Below are 20,820 nucleotides of genomic sequence, written 5' to 3'. Positions count from 1 at the left end.
ATGGTGTAAAGAGCGAGAGATGTTGGAGGAGGCTTGGCTTGAAGAGCTGGGCATTATTGACATGCATTATCTGAATTAGGCCCACATAATTATACCTACAGAAGAGCAGCTTCTATGGAGGAACTTTGAATGAATGAACTTCAGAGAGTTGGCTAAACGTTGAACCAGAGCGAGGTAGCTAGCTAACAAGCTGTGTGTGCAGAGTGGCACCAGAATTAAAAACACGTCTTACCTTTTTGTAGTTAATAAATCCAATGTGAAACGTGATAACTATAGTATCCTTAACTAGCATTGAAAAAGTTCATTAGAATGAAATAACTTCACCCTAATTTCTGAATCCCGCTTGCAACTTAAGTAGACTACAGTAGTTTCGGAGGGGGAGGGGCAGGTAGACTACACACATTGGCAAAGATTTCCAGGTCAGGTAAACACTGGAATCCGTTTCTGAGTGACAGAGTAAGGGCTTTGTTGTGTTTTTTTTTGTGGGACTGCAAAAAGTGCCCGGAACTTAAAACTTTGTCACATGTGCCGAATACAACAGATGTAGACCTTACCGTGAAATGCTTAATTACAAGCCCTTAACTCGATTTTCTTAAAACTGCATTGTTGGTTAAGAAAATATTTAAATCAAATCAAAATCAAATCAAATTTTATTTGTCACATACACATGGTTAGCAGATGTTAATGCGAGTGTAGCGAAATGCTTGTGCTTCTAGTTCCGACAATGCAGTAATAACCAACAAGTAATCTAGCTAACAATTCCAAAACTACTACCTTATAGACACAAGTGTAAGGGGATAAAGAATATGTACATAAATATATATGAATGAGTGATGGTACAGAGCGGCATAGGCAAGATACAGTAGATGGTATTGAGTACAGTATATACATATGAGATGAGTATGTAAACAAAGTGGCATAGTTAAAGTGGCTAGTGATACATGTATTACATAAAGATGCAGTAGATGATATAGAGTACAGTATATACGTATACATATGAGATGAATAATGTAGGGTATGTAAACATTATATTAGGTAGCATTGTTTAAAGTGGCTAGTGATATATTTTACATCATTTCCCATCAATTCCCATTATTAAAGTGGCTGGAGTTGAGTCAGTGTGTTGGCAGCAGCCACTCAATGTTAGTGGTGGCTGTTTAACAGTCTGATGGCCTTGAGATAGAAGCTGTTTTTCAGTCTCTCGGTCCCAGCTTTGATGCACCTGTACTGACCTCGCCTTCTGGATGATAGCGGTGTGAACAGGCAGTGGCTCGGGTGGTTGTTGTCCTTGATGATCTTTATGGCCTTCCTGTGACATCGGGTGGTGTAGGTGTCCTGGAGGGCAGGTAGTTTGCCCCCGGTGATGCGTTGTGCAGACCTCACTACCCTCTGGAGAGCCTTACGGTTGTGGGCGGAGCAGTTGCCATACCAGGTGGTGATACAGCCCGACAGGATGCTCTCGATTGTGCATCTGTAGAAGTTTGTGAGTGCTTTTGGTGACAAGCTGAATTACTTCAGCCTCCTGAGGTTGAAGAGGCGCTGCTGCGCCTTCTTCACAATGCTGTCTGTGTGGGTGGACCAATTCAGTTTGTCTGTGATGTGTACGCCGAGGAACATCCATCGATGTGGATAAGGGGGTGTTCCCTCTGCTGTTTCCTGAAGTCCACAATCATCTTCTTAGTTTTGTTGACGTTGAGTGTGAGGTTATTTTCCTGACACCATACTCCGAGGGCCCTCACCTCCTCCCTGTAGGCCGTCTCGTCGTTGTTGGTAATCAAGCCTACCACTGTTGTGTCGTCCGCAAAGTTGATGATTGAGTTGGAGGCGTGCGTGGCCACACAGTCGTGGGTGAACAGGGAGTACAGGAGAGGGCTCAGAACGCACCCTTGTGGGGCCCCGGTGTTGAGGATCAGCGGGGTGGAGATGTTGTTGCCTACCCTCACCACCTGGGTGCGGCCCGTCAGGAAGTCCAGTACCCAGTTGCACAGGGCGGGGTCGAGACCCAGGGTCTCGAGCTTGATGCCGAGCTTGGAGGGCACTATGGTGTTAAATGCCGAGCTGTAGTCGATGAACAGCATTCTCACATAGGTATTCCTCTTGTCCAGATGGGTTAGGGCAGTATGCAGTGTGGTTGAGATTGCATCGTCTGTGGACCTATTTGGGCGGTAAGCAAATTGGAGTGGGTCTAGGGTGTCAGGTAGGGTGGAGGTGATATGGTCCTTGACTAGTCTCTCAAAGCACTTCATGATGGCGGAAGTGAGTGCTACGGGGCGGTAGTCGTTTAGCTCAGTTACCTTAGCTTTCTTGGGAACAGGAACAATGGTGGCCCTCTTGAAGCATGTGGGAACAACAGACTGGGATAGGGATTGATTGAATATGTCCGTAAACACACCAGCCAGCTGGTCTGCCCATGCTCTGAGGGCGCGGCTGGGGATGCCGTCTGGGCCTGCAGCCTTGCGAGGGTTAACACGTTTAAATGTTTTCCTCACGTCGGCTGCAGTGAAGGAGAGTCCGCATGTTTTGGTTGCAAGCCGTGTCAGTGGCACTGTATTGTCCTCAAAGCGGGCAAAAAAGTTATTTAGTCTGCCTGGGAGCAAGACATCCTGGTCCGTGACGGGGCTGGTTTTCTTTTTGTAATCCGTGATTGACTGTAGACCCTGCCACATACCTCTTGTGTCTGAGCCGTTGAATTGAGATTCTACTTTGTCTCTATACTGACGCTTAGCTTGTTTGATTGCCTTGCGGAGGGAATAGCTACACTGTTTGTATTCGGTCATGTTTCCGGTCACCTTGCCCTGATTAAAAGCAGTGGTTCGCGCTTTCAGTTTCACGCAAATGCTGCCATCAATCCACCGTTTCTGGTTTGGGAATGTTTTAATCGTTGCTATGGGAACGACATCTTCAACGCACGTTCTAATGAACTCGCTAACCGAATCAGCGTATTCGTCAATGTTGTTGTTTGATGCAATACGAAACATATCCCAGTCCACGTGATGGAAGCAGTCTTGGAGTGTGGAATCAGATTGGTCGGACCAGCGTTGAACAGACCTCAGCGCGGGAGCTTCTTGTTTTAGTTTCTGTCTGTAGGCAGGGATCAACAAAATGGAGTCGTGGTCAGCTTTTCCGAAAGGAGAGCGGGGCAGGGCCTTATATGCGTCGCGGAAGTTAGAATAGCAATGATCCAAGGTTTTTCCAGCCCTGGTTGCGCAATCGATATGCTGATACAATTTAGGGAGTCTTGTTTTCAGATTAGCCTTGTTAAAATCCCCAGCTACAATGAATGCAGCCACAGGATATATGGATTCCAGTTTGCAAAGAGTCAAATAAAGTTCGTTCAGAGCCATCGATGTGTCTGCTTGGGGGGAATATATACGGCTGTGATTATAATCGAAGAGAATTCCCTTGGTAGATAATGCAGGGTCGACATTTGATTGTGAGGAATTCTAAATCAGGTGAACAGAAGGACTTGAGTTCCTGTATGTTGTTGTGGCCACACCACGTCTCGTTAACCATTTACTACATGAACTAAATAAGAAAATCCAAAATTAATAGTCTTATGTCTTGGGATTCTTATGCAGTCTTATGGTTTGGGATTAGAAGCTGTAAAATAACGTTATTAACTGGTTCCCATGCTTTTAAAAGAACGGTTCTGTTCCGGAACAGTATAGATCACTTTCGTTCACGGTTCTGATTCTGTTACTACAAATGTGTTATTTTCTGTTCTGTTCCCTGAACCGGTTCCAACCATTGCTTACAGGTAGGTACAAGTGATTGACAGGCAATGGTAGAGTGAGAGGTAAATTGAGTAGCCTCCCATCCCGAAAGTGTTTTTCTGTGTTTGTTTGGACACTTTTCAGTTGATATGCCATTTGTAAAAAATATATATATATATTGCCATTTAGGTCACTATCTATGAACATTGATAACCTGCTTGGACTGGCTGACCAAGCTTAGCCTGAACCCTGTGGAGAACAATGTCTGCCATAAGGTCACATGCATTGCTTAACTGACTTCTCACGTGAAATGAAATGTGAAATTATATCAGATTATGGATGACTTAGGTAGATCTCGGTCCCCTAGATGTAGCAAGCTTAGTTTCACCCCATATTTGAAACCAACTGAGGACAGGAAAGTTAGTCTGCACACCCATAAAAGAGTTCTGATGTTCTTCAGTCCCAAGGCATCTTCCATTCAAAGAGTTTGACTCTTGGTTAAGAAAATCTTCTTTGCACTCTTAAGAGAATAAAACATGTCGGTGACATGAATATTGAAACGTTTCTCACTTTCCACTGAAATTGCTGCCTCAACCAGAGGTTGGGAACTCAAGTCAAGTGTGCGAATGAACAAGGACTTACTTCACGCTTGGACTTAATTCACTCTAAAACAGATATCAATCATTTATGAGACAAGATAGTAATGTAAACATGTCTTTTAAGTGGTTTATTTGTCTGTGTGTGGTGATTCTACATCTCCAAGACAGTGCAGATTTTTGTTCTTCCCCTCTAATCAGGAACTGATTCAGGACACCAGGTGAGTGACTTTAATGGCTACCCGGACTATGGCATTGAACCTTTTTTACACTGACTCTATGCACACTCACTGGACTCTACCCACACATTCACACTGACACACACACAAAGCACACCCACACACGAAACACACTCTCCACATACGCTGCTACTACTTTGTTTATTATCTATCCTGATTGCATAGTCACTTTTACCCCAACCTACATCTACATATTACCTCAACTACCACCTAATACCTAATATGCTCCCAAGTGGCACAGCGGTCTAAGTCAGTGCTAGAGGCGTCACTACAAACCCTGGTTCAATTCCAGGCTGTATCACAACCGGCCGTGATTGGGAGTCCCATAGGGCGCCGCACAATTGGCCCAGCGTCGTCCGGGTTAGGGTTTGGACGGCCGTCATTGTATATAAGAATTTGTTCTTATCTGACTTGCCTAGTTAAATAAATGTTGAAATAATAAATACCCCTGCACATTGACTCGGTACCAGGACTCCTTCTATATAGCAAAATTACTGTTATTTATGGTGTTACTATTTAGATTATTGTTTGCAAATGTTCTTACTTTATAACTCTGCATTGTTGGGAAGGGGCTCGTAAGCATTTTGCAGTTTGGAGCAACAACCACCAAACAGTCTCCACTGTCACAATGGAAATCAATGAGAAAGCTACGACCAGGACACCCAACTTGAAAGGGATTGAGAGACCCCTAAAACGCCTCCAAACTAGGCCCCCTGGTCTGGGCACAACCCCAACATTGTGGGCCACTGCCCCAGACATCCCATGGGCCCAAAAGTGGCCCACACTCGAATTTAAAACCAACAGAACTGGTGCACCTACATGGGAGAACGGTGACACAGTCACCCTACTTCAACAGCATTGGAAAAATGGAAAAATGGAAAAACCCCTCACAGGAACAAAACTCTGGGCTGGTTCCAACCCCAACATAGGATACATCTACCCCCTATAGCCCCAGGACCCTAACCCACACTCACGAAGAACCAAGGCCAACAGAACACAAGAGCCCACCGCTCTCTACCGTTACAATGAAGTCTATGGGAAATTGATAACATAGACGCCTGACTTTACAGACATCCTAAGACCTTCAAAACACTTCCAAAATGGACCCTCTGGTCTGGGCACCTATGGCAAACCACTGCCCCAAACACCCCCTGGACATAGGAAAGGCCTACACCCAAAATCAAAATCAACATGGTATAATCGGAGCCCACCGCTCCCAATGCACCATACAAGTCAATGGGAGAGAGAGAGAGAGAAAGCTAGTCACCTGACTTCAACATGATGATGGCAGTCTGTCGAAGTACACTTCCAAGCTAGGGCTTTGGGATGGAGATGCAATATGGCAGACATGCAATATGGCAGATATGTTGGCACGACTTGCATATTGCATCTCCATCCCAAAGCCCTAGCTTGGAAGTGTACTTCGACAAACTGCCAAGAACCTTGCCCTCATCCAGGCCAAGGTGGCGAGACACAGCAGTGATGTCACCATAGGCCTTGTTGATCTCTGCACCAGACAGGATGCTCTTGACAGCATACTTGGGTTCCAATATGTACGCTGTGGCGTGTATGGGCTTCAGGCAGAAGTCTTCACAATTTTTTATGCATTTCAGAACTGCAGTTTCCTCTGCTTGGAGCAACAGTGAAGTGGGCAGGGCAGTACAGATTTATTCTCTTACATCTGCAAGCAGAGTCTGAACATCAGACAGGATGGCATTGTCTCCCTCAATCCGTGCAATGGCTACTGCTATAGGTTTCAGGAGTTTCAGGTTGCTCACCACTCTCTCCCAAAATACAGCTTCAATGTGGTGCCCTTATTCTTCTCACTTTGCTTGGTGAGGTAGATTGCTGCTATAACTTGATGACCCTTCATACACCTAACCATTTCCTTGGCTCTTGTGTAGAGTGTATCCATTGTTTTCAGTGCCATGATGTCCTTGAGGAGCAGATTCAATGCATGACTCCTCCACTTTAGACCAAGCAGCCTTCATGTTCGCAGCATTGTCTGTTACCAGTGGAAAAACCTTCTGTGGTCCAAGGTCATTGATGACAGCTCATCTGCGATGTAGAGACCGGTGTGTCTGTTGTCCCTTGTGTCTGTGCTCTTGTAGAATAGTAGTAGAGGGGTGGAGATGATGCTGTTCATTATTCCTTGCCCACGAACATTCGACCACCCATCAGAGATGGTTGCAATACAGTCTGCTTTCTCTATGATTTGCTTGACCTTAACTTGAACTCTGCATCCAGCAAATGAGTAGATAAAGTCTGGTTGGAGGGGTGTATGCTGGGCGAAGAACATTCAGAAATCTCTTCCAATACACATTACATTGCCTGTGAGCATCAGAGGTAAACCAGTTGATTACAAAGCTCAAGCAAGATATTCATCAGCATTTCTCTGACTACATTCCTCAATTGAGTCAAAAAAAAACTTCTGATTCCAGGAGGACCATGAGCTGTTGCTGTCGATAAGGTGTCTGATTCATCATTTTCACCTCGAATAGAAGTAGAGGGACTTTTGTCAGAGGTTGCTTGTTGTGAGCGCTGTGGAAACTTTATGCACTTGGTCAGATGATTCTGCATCTTTGTTGCATTCTTCACATATGATTTGGCAGAGTATATACAAATATACACAGCTTTTCCTTTTACATTAGCTGCAGTGAAATGTCTCCACACATCAGATAGTGCCGTGGCATTTTCCTGTAAAGATTAGGGAAAAAAATGTGTAAAAAAAATAAATATACAATTCCATGTACATATAAAAAGTTAAGCAGTTGGATTAAACAACTCCTTTATAAAATAAATGTTTTAAAATGAAACATGTATGGAAACAGGTGAATTAACACTCCTCAGTTAGCAGGCTCAAGCAAGCTAAAACCCACATGGTAGCAAAAACTAACTAGCAGAAATTGTTAACAAGTTAGAAATTATTTAAACACACTTTGCTGTAGGCTACTATTTACTAGTTAACAAAAAATCATGTATGTCATATAAAATATATTCACTCCACCCAGTATTGTAATCAAAACTTACCAGAAAACGTGTAGTCTTTGGCTCAGACAGTGTAGTAATGTGGGCTCAATAGGATCTCATTAGTGTGCAAGATCTTGAGAATCAGCTGTACATGTGATGGAAGCATGTACTATGCATGCAGAGGGATGCAATTCCATTGATATACCTAGAATTGCCTTATGTGTAACCCACAAAAAAAAGGTTCACTGTTATAAGCAAACTTTTTAAATGGATTTAAGCAAAAAATTCCCCATATTCCCGGGTTTAACTTTACATGGAAAATTTCCCCAAAAATTCCGTAAATTTCCCGGAAAGTTTCCGACCCATTGCAACCCTAAACGCAACAGCAGGGCCCCTTTCTCATTAGCCACCGAGGGATCAACAAAAAACACACTGAGGTAACAACCCTCCTGTGTTTCAACACAAATAGACACTACACTCTACTCAACAAGCTATACGACCAGGTACAGACGCAACAGCAGTGCTCCTCTGTCATTAGCTGCAGAGGGAGCAACAAAAACACACAGAGGTGATAACCCTCCTACATTTCAACACAACATCTACTCACACCCTTCCACCCACTCAGCAACCTACGAAAAGACAACTCTACAGCCCACCAACACTCTCACCAGACTGAGAGGACTAACACTCCTGCCACCTTTGGTCCTCTCGCCGGTGCACCTGGCCTTCCCTAAAGAAACTAGGTCCATCCAAATCCAAACATGAGGGCGCAAACCACAGTATTGGAAGTAATTATCCAGCGGCCCATGGGACTGGATGGTGGGTTTTCCCCATCTTTAAGACCTCGAGCGAACCTGCCACTGCTGCACCTTGGAGCCAGATGAGAGTGCCCTAGGAATATGCGGGGTAGACAAGCGGCCAACGTACCTTCACCCAGCAGAGCTACCCGGACAGCGCCAGCCTGCTGCCTCTAGAGTTTACTCAAGAGGAAATTGCCCAAGAATGGCTGGTGGCATGGGATGTCTCTGATGGAGTATTGGTGAAATGGGCTTTGGGATTGCGTGACGTGTCTGCAGGCCCCCGAGACCTTGGCACCTAGAGGGGGTTCCAGATGCGGTTTGGCGGGGAAGAGGATTCATGACAACCAAGTGAGAAGCTAGGATCCTGGAAGGGAATGGCCCTCTATGGTTTGTGCCTGATCCTAAACCAAGTACGCACCTACTAGGATGAAGGACGGAGTACTGAGTGTGGATGCTTGACAACCGTAGAGAGGACCTTGCCGCTTTTTGTCTACTCAAACACTCATGACTCAATGACGGACCAGCTTGGTATGGACACATGGCAACTGACTGAGATGCTGGGATCCTGGAAGGGAATGGCCCTTGATGGTTTTTGCCTGACACCAAGAACGCTATGACAGACTAGCTAGGCGCCGATACACGGCAATCAATTTTGAGTGAGGATCCTGGAAGGGAGTAACTGTCGTTTTGCCTGTTGAAATACCTAGGACCTAACGACAGACGAACACGGTATGGATGCATGGCAGCCAACAGGGTGAGACTATCTTGGAAGAGAGTCACCCCTGGATGGTCCTGTCTACTGGAGGTCCTGGGGTGGTATGGTTACACGTGGTCTGCGGTTGTGAGGCTGGTTGGATGTACTGCCAAATTCTCAAAAACAACATTGAAGGCGGCTTATGGTAGAGAAATTAACATTCAATTATCTGGCAACAGCTCTGGTGGACATTCCTGCAGTCAGCATGTCAATTGCACGCTCACTCAACTTCAGACATCTGTGGCATTGTTGTGACAAAACTGCACATTTTAGTTGCCTTTTGTCTCCAGCACAAGGTGCACCTGTGTAATAATCATGCTCTGCACCTGTCATGGATGGATTATCTTGACAAAGGACAAATGCTCACTAACAGTGATGTAAACAAATGTGTGCACAAATTGAGAGAAATAAGCTTTTTGTGCGCATGGAACATTTATGGGATCTTTTTATTTCAGCTCATGAAACATGGGACCAACACTTTACATGTTGCATTTATATTTTTGTTCAGTATAGAATAGGCCATCCCTACTGCAGAAAATAGATGATTTCCTCATATCCAAAGGTCTACCTGTCATTTAGCAGGAGGAATGTAGTAAGGTCCGGAATATAAATGCATATTGATCTGCATATCATTGTGGCAGTAAGGGAGAAACACACTATGAAACCATCTTTAACTTACTCTTCAGATAACTTTACGCTGTATATTTCACACATACTTACTCTACCTCCGTCACACACATTCTCTCTTTCACTTACTCCCTCTCTCAAACACACACATCCTCTCTCTCTCTCTTACACACAGACTCACATCACTCTCTCTTGACATGAATTGTAGCCCAATGTTCTAACAAAACCCTAAGGAGGTATCGCTCGGCCTATAGAAGTGTCTATGTGCGTATCAGCTAAGCATACAGAGTCATGATTTACCCAGGAGATTTAGAGGGAGATATAATTAGCATTGGTTCTGGTGTACGCTGTAGCGTTGGATACAGGGCAGTACTCTCAATCTATTATGGACTCATGGTCTCACTCACTCGTTCACACACACTACTCCCAACTTAGAAAATAATTGAAGGAACATCGGAAAAATATAGATTTTTGAATAAGATATAGTTTTGAATGATTTATATTAGGCATATGGCATCTTACCTTTGAAGCACATTCCTTTGAGTAGGCTATATTTTCCTTTTCCATTCTTCCTGTGCAATCCACATTTGTGCATAGACTATTGGTCAAGTTACCAGGATGTTTAGCTAGCTAGCTAGGTAACATGACTGAACAAAGTAGTTTATCAAAACAACAATCAGTGGCCCATTAGTAGTTTAATATGGCCTTCGACATGGTTTATGAAATTATATAAAATGTGAGACGGGGTTTTCAGCGACATAAAGGTGCAAGCATGACTGTCGATATGCTCCACTTTCCCTCTATGGCACTGAGGCTGCGTGACTAGCCTAATCTCATAGACTACACGTAACAAAGTAATCTAAATCTGGAACACTCAAATTAGTATGATATGTGACGTTTAGTATGGTTGCATAAGATAGTTACTTAAGGAAAAACGAAAGTAGGGTGGTTGGGCGGGCATATAACGCGAACGTCTAGCAACCCAGAGGTTGCGAGTTCAAATGTCATCACGGATAACTTTTGCATTTTAGCTAATTAGCAACTTTTCTACTACTTTCTACATTTTAGCTACTTTGCAACCCTTCCCCTAACCTTAACCATTTAGCTAACCCTATCCTTAACCTTAACTCCTAAACTTAACCTTAGCCCTAACCCCTAGCCTAGCTTACATTAGCAAGCTAGCTAATGTTAGCCACCTAGCTAGAATTCGTAACATGTATACATATATACGTAAATTTGTAACATATTGTACCTTTTGGCAAATTTGTAACATATGTTACAAATTAAAATGTGTATATCATACAAAATGGGCGATGGATATCCACAAATGAAAACATACCATACGAAATGTAACATATCATACTAAATGGAGTGTTTCGGATTTACATAAGGAATAATATACGAAATGCTCTGGCCTGTGCTCTTGGTTCTAACAATGAAAAGATACAATGTATCCACTTCACTCGCACTGCGAGCAACTCCAATAAATAAACAAATGTAACAACAAAAGATTCCTCAGTGTCTGCCGACCCCAGCTCGCATCACTGCTAGATTTGATTTATTTTCTTTTTTTGTACTTTTACCCATTTTTCTCCCCAATTGGTAGTTAGTATTGTCCCATCGCTGCAACACCTGTACGGACTCGGGATAGGCGACGGTCGAGAGCCAGGCATCTTCCGAAACATGACCCTGCCAAGTCGCACTCAAACTCACGGCTGTAGTAACACCTCAAGCACTGTGATGCAGTGCCTTAAACCGCTGCGCCACTTGGGAGGCTTTTTTTTTTTTTTACCTCTCAGCGCACAGTCTAGTTTCCTGAATTTCCGTCTCTCTGACGTGCCCAAAGTAAATTTCTAGGATATGCAAATCATTGGTATAATTGGATAGAAAACACTCTGTTAAGTATAGAACTGATATGGCAGGCAAAAACCAGAGGAAAATCCATTCAGAATAGATTTTTTTTGAGCTCCCAATGACTTCCAATGCAATGCTATTGAAAGATCTTATTTCCGCCTCCCAGATTGCAGTTCCTATGGCTTCCACTAGATAAAGTCTTTATACAAGGTTTTAGGCTTGTTTTTTTTTTTTAAAAGTGAAGAAGTATTTGTAGTCTTACCAAGGTGAGCGCCAAGGTAAAAGTAGTCTTTTTGCGCGAGTGAATGAGGGCGCACTCTTCGTTCTTTTCCTTTGCTATTGAACATAGTATTCTCCATATTAAATATTATCGTTTATTTAGATATTAGACAACCTGAGGGTTAATATAAAACATTGTTTTACTTGTTGGTATGAACTTTGCTGGTAACTTTTTGGAATCCTTTGTATGCATGTTGAAGGAGTGGATTATTGAATTCAATGGCGCCAACTAAACAGCGCTTTTGGTATATAAAGAAGGACTGTATCGAACAAAACGACCATTTATTGTGTAGCTGGGGTCCTTGGGATTAGAAACAGAGGAAGATCTTCAAAAGTGAGTGATTTATTTTATCGCTGTTTTGATTTTGTGCTGGATTGGAAAATATGTTAATGTGAGGCGCTGTCCTCAGACAATCGAATGCTATGCGTTCGCCATAAAGCCTTTTTGAAATCTGACAACGGAGTTTGATTATCAAGATTGTACGCTTTTGAACCATTTAAGACACTTGTATTTTCATGAATGTTTAATATTACGATTTTTTATTTTGAATTTGGCGCTCTGCAATTTCACTGGATGTTGTCGAATTTGATCCCGCTAGCGGGATCCGTGCGCTAAGAGGTTTTTTAACTGAGGAGATGTGCAGAAAGAGCTAACAGAGGCGGGAGAGCAGGGGGGTTTCTCTCCCGTCTGTCCGTCATCACTAGTTACCACAGCCACAAAGTCATATACCCTGCTGTTACGGATACAGGTAACCTGTGTGTGTGTGTGTGTGTATTTCTTTTCTCTCCTTCTCCCCTCCTCACAGGTGGCAATCATCATTCCCCAATCAGTCACCATGCAGTCATCAATCATAAGACACACCTCCTGTTTCCATTACCCAATCACATCCCCTTTCCCTTGGTTTAAAAACCCACTCAGTTGGTTCCTCTGGAGCTCAATCTCTCTTTTGTTTTTGCACCTACATGTCACTTTGTCTCCAACTGTGAGTATTGTTCTGTTATGGTGTTTAACTGTTTGTTTAATGGTGGGAAAAGGGGGTACCAAGACAAGTCGCCCATGGGCATACACTAGCCGTAGGTAAACTTTGTCTAAATACACTAGTAAGAACTGGGCGGACCACCCACTGTATTTTTGGTTAGTTAGACTAGCCTACTTCAATACAGCTAACTATCTTAGGGTGTTTTTAGGATATTTGTTTATTTCCTTGGGTTCTTTCCTACCACTCTCCCCACAGTCAACAGGTGATGCCAGGAGGGATGTCCGGTCAATACAGTTCCAACTGGAGGCAGAAGAGAGAGCCCAAATTAGGCGAGAGAATCTCCAGTTGGAGATATGTAAAATTGAGGCAGGAAAAGGAAAAAGAACGAGAACAGAGGCAGTTAAGAGTTGGAGATGTGTACAATTGAGGTAGACAGAGAACAACGGCAGTTGGAGTTCAAAATGCGCCAGATGGAACTGGAGGCAGAGACGGCGAGGCTAGCCTCTGTTCCTGCTGTGAATGTTAGTGAGGCGTCCTCACCAACTGGAGCTTCCAACACTTTTGACATTAGTAGGCAAATTGCCTTGGTACCTTTGTTCAGAGAGTCAGAGGTTGACTCCTATTTTTGTGTTTTTGAATGTATTGAAATGCATTGAAATGGCCCGAAGAGGTATGGTGCCTATTGCTTCAGTGTATATGAACTGGTAAAGCCCAAGAGGTTTTGTCAGCGCTACCTCTGGAAGACAGTTTGAATTATGAAGTGGTCAAAGCTACTGTTCTTCGCGCCTATGAGCTTGTGCCTGAGGCATACCGACAGAGATTTAGGTCTCATAGGAAGTCTTCTAGTAAGACTTATGTGGAATTTGCTAGAGACAAGGGAAATCTGTTTGATAAATGGCATGCTGCTAGTAAGGTAACTGATTTCAACTCTCTCCGGGAGTTAATCTTGTTGGAAGAGTTTAAAAATTGCTTACCCGAACGCATTGTAGTTTACCTAAACTAACAGAAAGTATCCTCCCTGTCAGAAGCGTCTGTGTTGGCGCACAAGAGTGTGTTTGCGGCTCATACTGAGAGTAGAGCCACTGAATTGCCTACTTTTAGCCCTAGTCGGCCAGCAGTAGTATATCAAGCACGCCAGAAGAATGAGCGTCCCTGTTTCTATTTCCATAAAGTGGGACATATGATTAATGATTGCTTCCTGCTAAAACACAAACAAGGGATGCCTCTTCGTGCCAAGCCGCCAACAGGTGTTGGGCTAATTTGTACAGTTGTGAGGTCTGAAACTAAACAGGTGCCTCAGGGTAACTGCAGTTTGAAAGTCTCAGTCCCCGACCGCAGTTATGAACCTTTCATTTTCGAGGGGGTTTGTGTCCCTAGCGAATGACGAAGCGTCTCAGCGTCCGGTTAAAATCCTTAGAGAAACTGGTGTGGCGCAGTCGTTTATATTGTCTGATGCGTTGCCCTTATCCGACGATACATACTGTGGTTCCAGTGTGTTAGTTCAGGGTATTGAAATGGGTTTTGTCCCAGTACCATTGCACTTTGTGAAATTACACTCTGAGTTAATCAATGGAATATTCAGAGTGGGGGTACGTCCTAGGTTGCCAGTAAAAGGTGTGACCTTTATAATGGGTAATAATATTGCCGGAGGAAAGGTAGTACCAGTATTGGAAGTGTTGGATAAAAGTGACCACTCTCTCTCCAATGAGCTGGCACAGAGTTATCCACATGTGTTCCCTGCTTGTGCTGTCACTCGTGCTCAGGTACGACAAGTGGGTGACGTGATAGATTTGTCGAACACTGTTCTGTTCAAAGAGGTTGATCAAGAGGATGGGTTGTGTGCTACCTCTGGGAAGCTGATCACCTCTGACAAACAGCCCAGGGAAGAATCGAAGTATGTCGAATTTATTGCTGATGCAATACAGTTACCAGTCACTCGTGAGCAGCTGATTGCTAACCAAAAGGTTGACACCAAGCTTGCTAAATGTTTTTCTAGTGTTGTCTCATTGGAAGAGGTAAAGAAGAACGTGGCGTACTTCATTGATGGTAATCTCCTCATGCGTAAATGGACATCCCATGTAGACGTGGACGGAGATTGGAATGCTGTTTCCCAAATAGTGATTCCGACAGCGTAGACGTGGACGGAGATTGGAATGCTGTTTACCAAATAGTGATTCCGACAGCCTTTCGACAATATGTGTTATCCCACTTATTTCGGCCAGGTTTAAAACAAGATGTGGCTCAGTTCTGTCGGACATGCCACATAATGTCAGATAACAGGAAAACCAGGTTATTCCTCCCGCTCCTCTTTGTCCAATACCTGTCATAGGTGAACCATTCGAACATGTGGTGTTGGATCGTTACCGAAGACAAAATCGGGTAACCAGTTTCTGTTAACGATTATGTGTATGGCAACAAGATACCCCGAGGCCATTCCTCTGCGAAGGATTACAGCCCCGGTAGTGAGTAAAGCCTTAATTAAATTCTTCACGACATTTGGGTTACTTAAGGTGGCACAAAGTGATCAAGGTACCAATTTCCTATCAAAGCTCTTCAAACAGGTGTTAAAATCCTTGTCAATTACGCACCGTGTGGCAAGCGCATATCATCCAGAGTCTCAGGGTGCGCTTGAAAGATGGCATCAGACACTGAAGTGTATGCTACGTAAATATTGTTTGGAAACTGAGAAAGATTGGGATGAGGGAGTTCCTCTAGTTTTGTTTGCTGCTCGTGAAACTGTGCAGGAGTCCCTAGGGTTCAGCCCGGCTGAACTAGTGTTTGGTCACACGGTGAGAGGACCAATTAAAGTCCTTAAAGAACAGTTTTTGTCCCAAGAGTTGTGTACAGGAGATGAGAATGTATTGGACTATGTTAGTCGCTTTCGTGAGCGCCTACACCAAGCCTGTGCTCTCGCAAAGGAAGCTCTGTCTTCCTCACAGAGGAGTATGAAAAGACACTATGATAAACAGGCTGTTTCTCGTCCATTACAGCCAGGTGACCAAGTACTGGTGTTATTGCCTGTTCACGGATCTTCACTGTCAGCTCGTTTCTCTGGTCTGTATTTCATTGAAAATAAATTAAGTGAAACTGATTGTGCTTCAAACTCCTGAAAACGCCAATCTCGTGTGTGCCACATTAACATGTTGAAAGCATATCACACCCGACCCATCAACCAGTTAGATAGTTCAAAAACAGCGAAAGGAACTGCTATATAATAGGATAGTGGACTGTCATATTGTTGATGGATTGGAGTTGCGCAATACTCAGCAGCAGTGCATTAGATTGCCCAACTCCGAAATGCTGCTGTCTATCCAATCAGGTCTGGTTCATTTAACAGACGGACAGGCCAACGATATTGTGAGGCTGCTACACAGTTTTCCATGTCTCTTTAATGACGTTCCTACTTGTACAAATGTGTTGGAACATGACATTAATGTTGGAAATGCTGCCCCTATCAAGCAACACCCATATCGTGTCAATGCTTCTAAGCGGGAGATAATGAGGGATGAAGTGAAATATTTGTTGGAGAATGACCTGGCTACGCCAAGTTCCAGCCCTTGGAGTTCTCCTTGCATTCTGGTTCCTAAACCTGATGGTACGTCCAGGTTATGTACGGATTATCGAAAGGTAAATTCTGTCACAATGCCAGATTCGTTCTCACCGTTACTTCGTCACTATTACACTTTGCATGAGTTATGTTAAGGGTCTCAATACCATCCCCCCTAGACTGCCGGGACAAAGGGATTCGTAACACCTGCTTAATTCTACAATTTCTCTTCTTAAAATGCGATTTTAAATCTAACCATAACCACACTACTGACCTTATGCCTAACCTAAGCTTAAATGAATACCAAAAATAAAAAACAATATTTTCATGAATTTTTACGATATAGACAATTTTGACTTTGCCTGTGGTAACTAGTGGAAACTCAGTCTGTCTGCGAGACAACAGTTCATCCTTTATTACTCAGCATAGCATTGCCATGGCAACCTCCTCCTGGTGCCCAAGAAGCACATTTCGTGCCTACATCTCTGAGGAGCTCTTTGACATTTTACTAATGTTTTCATATGGGGACTGGCGGGTGTGCGAGTAGACCTGCGTACACAAACAACACCATGATTTTAGACCCCCAAAATGTGTTTCGATAGCTATAAAAAGTATCTCACGAAGCCCATTTGCTTATTACAAACATCATTCAACAATTACCTCACAGAGCAAAACACCCAACAAGACCCATGCATCATCGTCCTTATCATCAATAAGTCTTTCTTATTCAGTCTGGAAAGCAACAATAGCTACTCAAAATCAAAAGCCATTCAAAAACACAAAGAAAGAATGACAGTCATTCAACAGGTGTCTTATCTACTTAGAAGGAAGTAAATAAGACCCCTCCCACTTTCTCTTTCGCGCTCACTCTCTCTCTTTGAAGTGCGTCATTTCGTCTCCCGTCGACACAGAGAGAGACACAGGAGGGAAGCGCTGGTTAAGTGGGAGTTCTTGTTTGATTTAAGGCGAGCTGGGAACAAGACTCAAGTTGTTCCGTGCGCGTCTTAAAAGCCTCCCCTGTGCTCTCCCGCAGCTAAGAACATTTTGTTTTACAAGGCACTAAATAAAGAGCTTTCCATTTGGAACACGTCGTTAAAAGAGATGAGCAGTGTAAGGTCAATTTAGTAATTTATAGTTCGCTACATACATGTTAGGGGTTGGAGAAAAGTAGAGGGTTGAGAAAGGGAAAGAGAATTGTGGGTAATGTTGCCACTTGACATTGTGTTGCCTAGCTGTGGACATACATGGAATAGCAATGATTGAGAATTGTATTTTTTGTCAACCTTGACTTTTCTCACCCTCTATCTCTCTGTGAGTGTCTGTACTTCACTTGCTAACCTACAGAAGAAATAACAAGTAATATTTACCTATTTATATTGCAAGGTTTGATAATCAAAATAATAAGTGGAAGTCTCCATCTTTCCCCAGGCCAATTTACGCAAGTGCACTTCAGTTCGCTTGCAGTTCGCTAGAGAATAATTTCCCCATCGCAACACTACAGCGGTTAGCGGCTGCATATTTATTAACGTGGTTGATTTCGCCTAACATTGACGCAAGTAATCTGGAAGAGCTGGCTAGTGGCTACTTCAATGGAGAAGAGTAAATAATTGGGTTTTGGTGGGAAAAAGTAGAGACCCAACATCCATTATGTCATTTAGATGCTATATTCATCTGGATGTGACCAAATCGAAGGACACCACTGAACAGATTTATCGTATTGATTAAGATGTATTGATAGATACAATTCTCAGCACCTGTCTCAAATGGGTAGACATTATAAATGAAGTTGACTGAATCTTTCCTTGCTGTGCAACTCTCTTAACAAAGCCCAACCCAGGTCTTATGTTGAAACGAGAAAGTAACTCACATATTCGTTCCATCTCATGTTGGTGAAAAACATACATGCTTTGAATTTGATTAAAGTTAACCCTATTTGCAGATAACTATTTCTAAATCTCACTCATGTTTCCATAGCAATGGCTTATGTGTAGTTGCCAAGCAACAGCATCACGTACACTGAACTGGATGGACAAAGAACCTCCGTTTGGAGAAGCGCATCTAAACAGTCTGAAGTTAAACTCGTAGTTGTGCACTCCTAAAAGTAACAGTCATTGATTATAAACGGGTTGAGTAGGCTATGAATTAGTTCTATTGCACATTTCCATACAGCCGTGCATTATGCATGTACAGTATATGGTAACGAGGCCACGTCATATCCGAAGCAAAAATATAAAGTAGTCCTAATACATTGCATTACGCACATGGATACATGATGGTATAACGTTCCCACAATTACTGAGCGTGCACGCAGGAGTAGCCTACACCAGCTTCTATCAAACGCCCTAACAACTTCACTCTGTGCGTGGACAGTTTATTTCAGTGTAGAAAAGGTTTTGTCACCTATGTTTTTCCCCAAACGCCCCCAACACACAAAGTACTCAATGATTCATACATCAGAAACTTTCCTATATTAACCAAATGGAGAAAAAAAACTTAAAATAATTGACCAGAAAGCTGACAAAGTACCTTCTATACAACAAATCCGCCACAGTCCGGAGTGCGTCAGGTCGCCTCTAGTTTTCTTGGGTTGCATGTCGTCCGTGGTGACATTGGTGGCGTTACATATGTACGCCCGAGAATAGAGCCAGTAGTCGGTCCCAATAGCTATTGTCATCAGACTGAAAGCTGAAAAAGCGCCCACGATGGTCAGCAGTATCTGACACCCACGGTCACACCACGCCATGACGCCTCATAATAATCCACAACGGGCTATGAACACACTAAAGAGGCACGCGCTCTAACCATATGGCGAATTGGTGCGGCAGAATATGGCTATGGTTGCCGTTTTTTTTTTTCTAGAACATCACTTTCATGTAAACTTCAACTGGAGTGCTTTTTAAGTTCAGTAGCTTTTTCCTCTTCACGCTTCTCATGGTTTTAATTCCCCAAAGTTCACATCGCAGAAGTCGTTGATTCCTCCACAGGTTGACGTTTTCCACCCCCAAGAATGGAATGGTGTTTTTCGATGTGGGAATTGCTTTCGCTCCTCAAATGAATTGATTTGCCAAAGAGCGCAACATCTTCTACCAAGACCACACCTTCTATTCAGCTAACCAATGAGAGACGACATTGATTGGCCTCGAGTCGGCATCAGAAGGATACAACATAACAACTGATATCAAACAAGGCAAACCCACATATGCCATTGAGGCATATGTGGGTATATGAAAATATATTGTACAAAAATATAAACGCAACATGCAACAATTTCTAAGATTTTACTGAATTACAGTTCATATAAGGAAATCAGTCAATTGGGGCCTATTTAATGTATTTCAATCTATGAATTTCACATGACTGGGAATACAGATATGCATATGTTAGTCACAGATACCTTTTAAAAAAGGTAGGGGTGTGGATCAGAAAACCAGTCAGTATCTGGTGTGACACCATTTGCCTCATGCAGCGCAACACATCTCCTTTGCATAAAGTTGATGAGGCTGTTGATTGTGGCCTGTGGAATGTTGTCCCACTCCTCTTCAATGGCTGTGCGAAGTTGTTGGATATCGGCGGGAACTGGAACATGCTGTCCTACACATCAATCCAGAGCATTCCAAACATGCTCAATGGGTGACATGTCTGGGACATGAACTGGGACATTTTCAGCTTCCAGGAATTGTGTACAGATGATTACGACGTGTGGCCGTGCATTATCATGCTGAAACATGAGGTGATGGTAGCGGATGAATGTCACAACAATGGGCCTCAGGATCTCATCACGGTATCTCGGTGCATTCAAATTGCCATTGAAAAAATATGCAATTGTGTTTGTTGTCAGTAGCTTATGCCTGCCCACACCATAACCCCACCGCCACCATGGGGCACTCTGTTCACAACGTGGACATCAGCAAACCGCTCGCCCACACGACAGTTAAACATACTGCCAAATTCTCTAAAACGATGTTCGACTCCTTCAAAACTTGTGTTGTGTGACCAAATTGCACATTTTAGAGTGGCCTTTTACTGTCCCCAGCACAAGGTGCACCTGTGTAATGATCATGCTGTTTAATCAGCTTCTTGTTATGCCACACCTGTCAGGTAGATGGATTATCTTGGCAAATGAGAAACGCTCACCAACAGGGATGTAAACAAGTTTGTGCACAAAATTAGAGCTAAATAAGGTTTTTGTGTGTATGGAACATTTACGGCATCTTTTATTTCAGCCCATGAAACACAGTACCAACACTTTACAAGATGCGTTCATATTTTTCTTCAGTGTAGAAATGGCCAGAAAATGACCATAACGCCTGAAATTAAGCTCGTCATCAAACCTCCAACTCCCATTTATTGGACTTGTAGCCTGCAGACTTTAGATCACTTTTGAAAGTTATGTCCATCTTAACTGTAATTTCAATGGTTGAACAGCCTCTTTAAAGTCCGGGCTTCAGCTGGATCAGCTGT

The 20,820-nt window shown here is 43.2% G+C and overlaps 1 protein-coding gene across 1 annotated transcript in view; it reads right to left on the bottom strand.

Annotated features, from left to right (window-relative positions):
- The window catches only part of LOC110485984 (voltage-dependent calcium channel gamma-4 subunit-like), a 29,976-nt gene extending 10,523 nt beyond the window's left edge, over positions 1-19,453 (bottom strand). The window contains exon 1 of the mRNA XM_021557253.3: positions 18,886-19,453. Within this exon, the coding sequence (XP_021412928.2) occupies positions 18,886-19,102 (217 nt within the window). The 5' untranslated portion in view covers positions 19,103-19,453. The remainder of the gene's footprint in view (positions 1-18,885) is intronic.
- Positions 19,454-20,820: the final 1,367 nt, after the last annotated feature.

This window comes from Oncorhynchus mykiss, chromosome 13 (genome assembly GCF_057628025.1).
Source record: "Oncorhynchus mykiss isolate SJ-2025 chromosome 13, ASM5762802v1, whole genome shotgun sequence".
NCBI lineage: Eukaryota > Metazoa > Chordata > Actinopteri > Salmoniformes > Salmonidae > Oncorhynchus > Oncorhynchus mykiss.
This window is presented reverse-complemented; position numbering and strand designations above follow the sequence as displayed.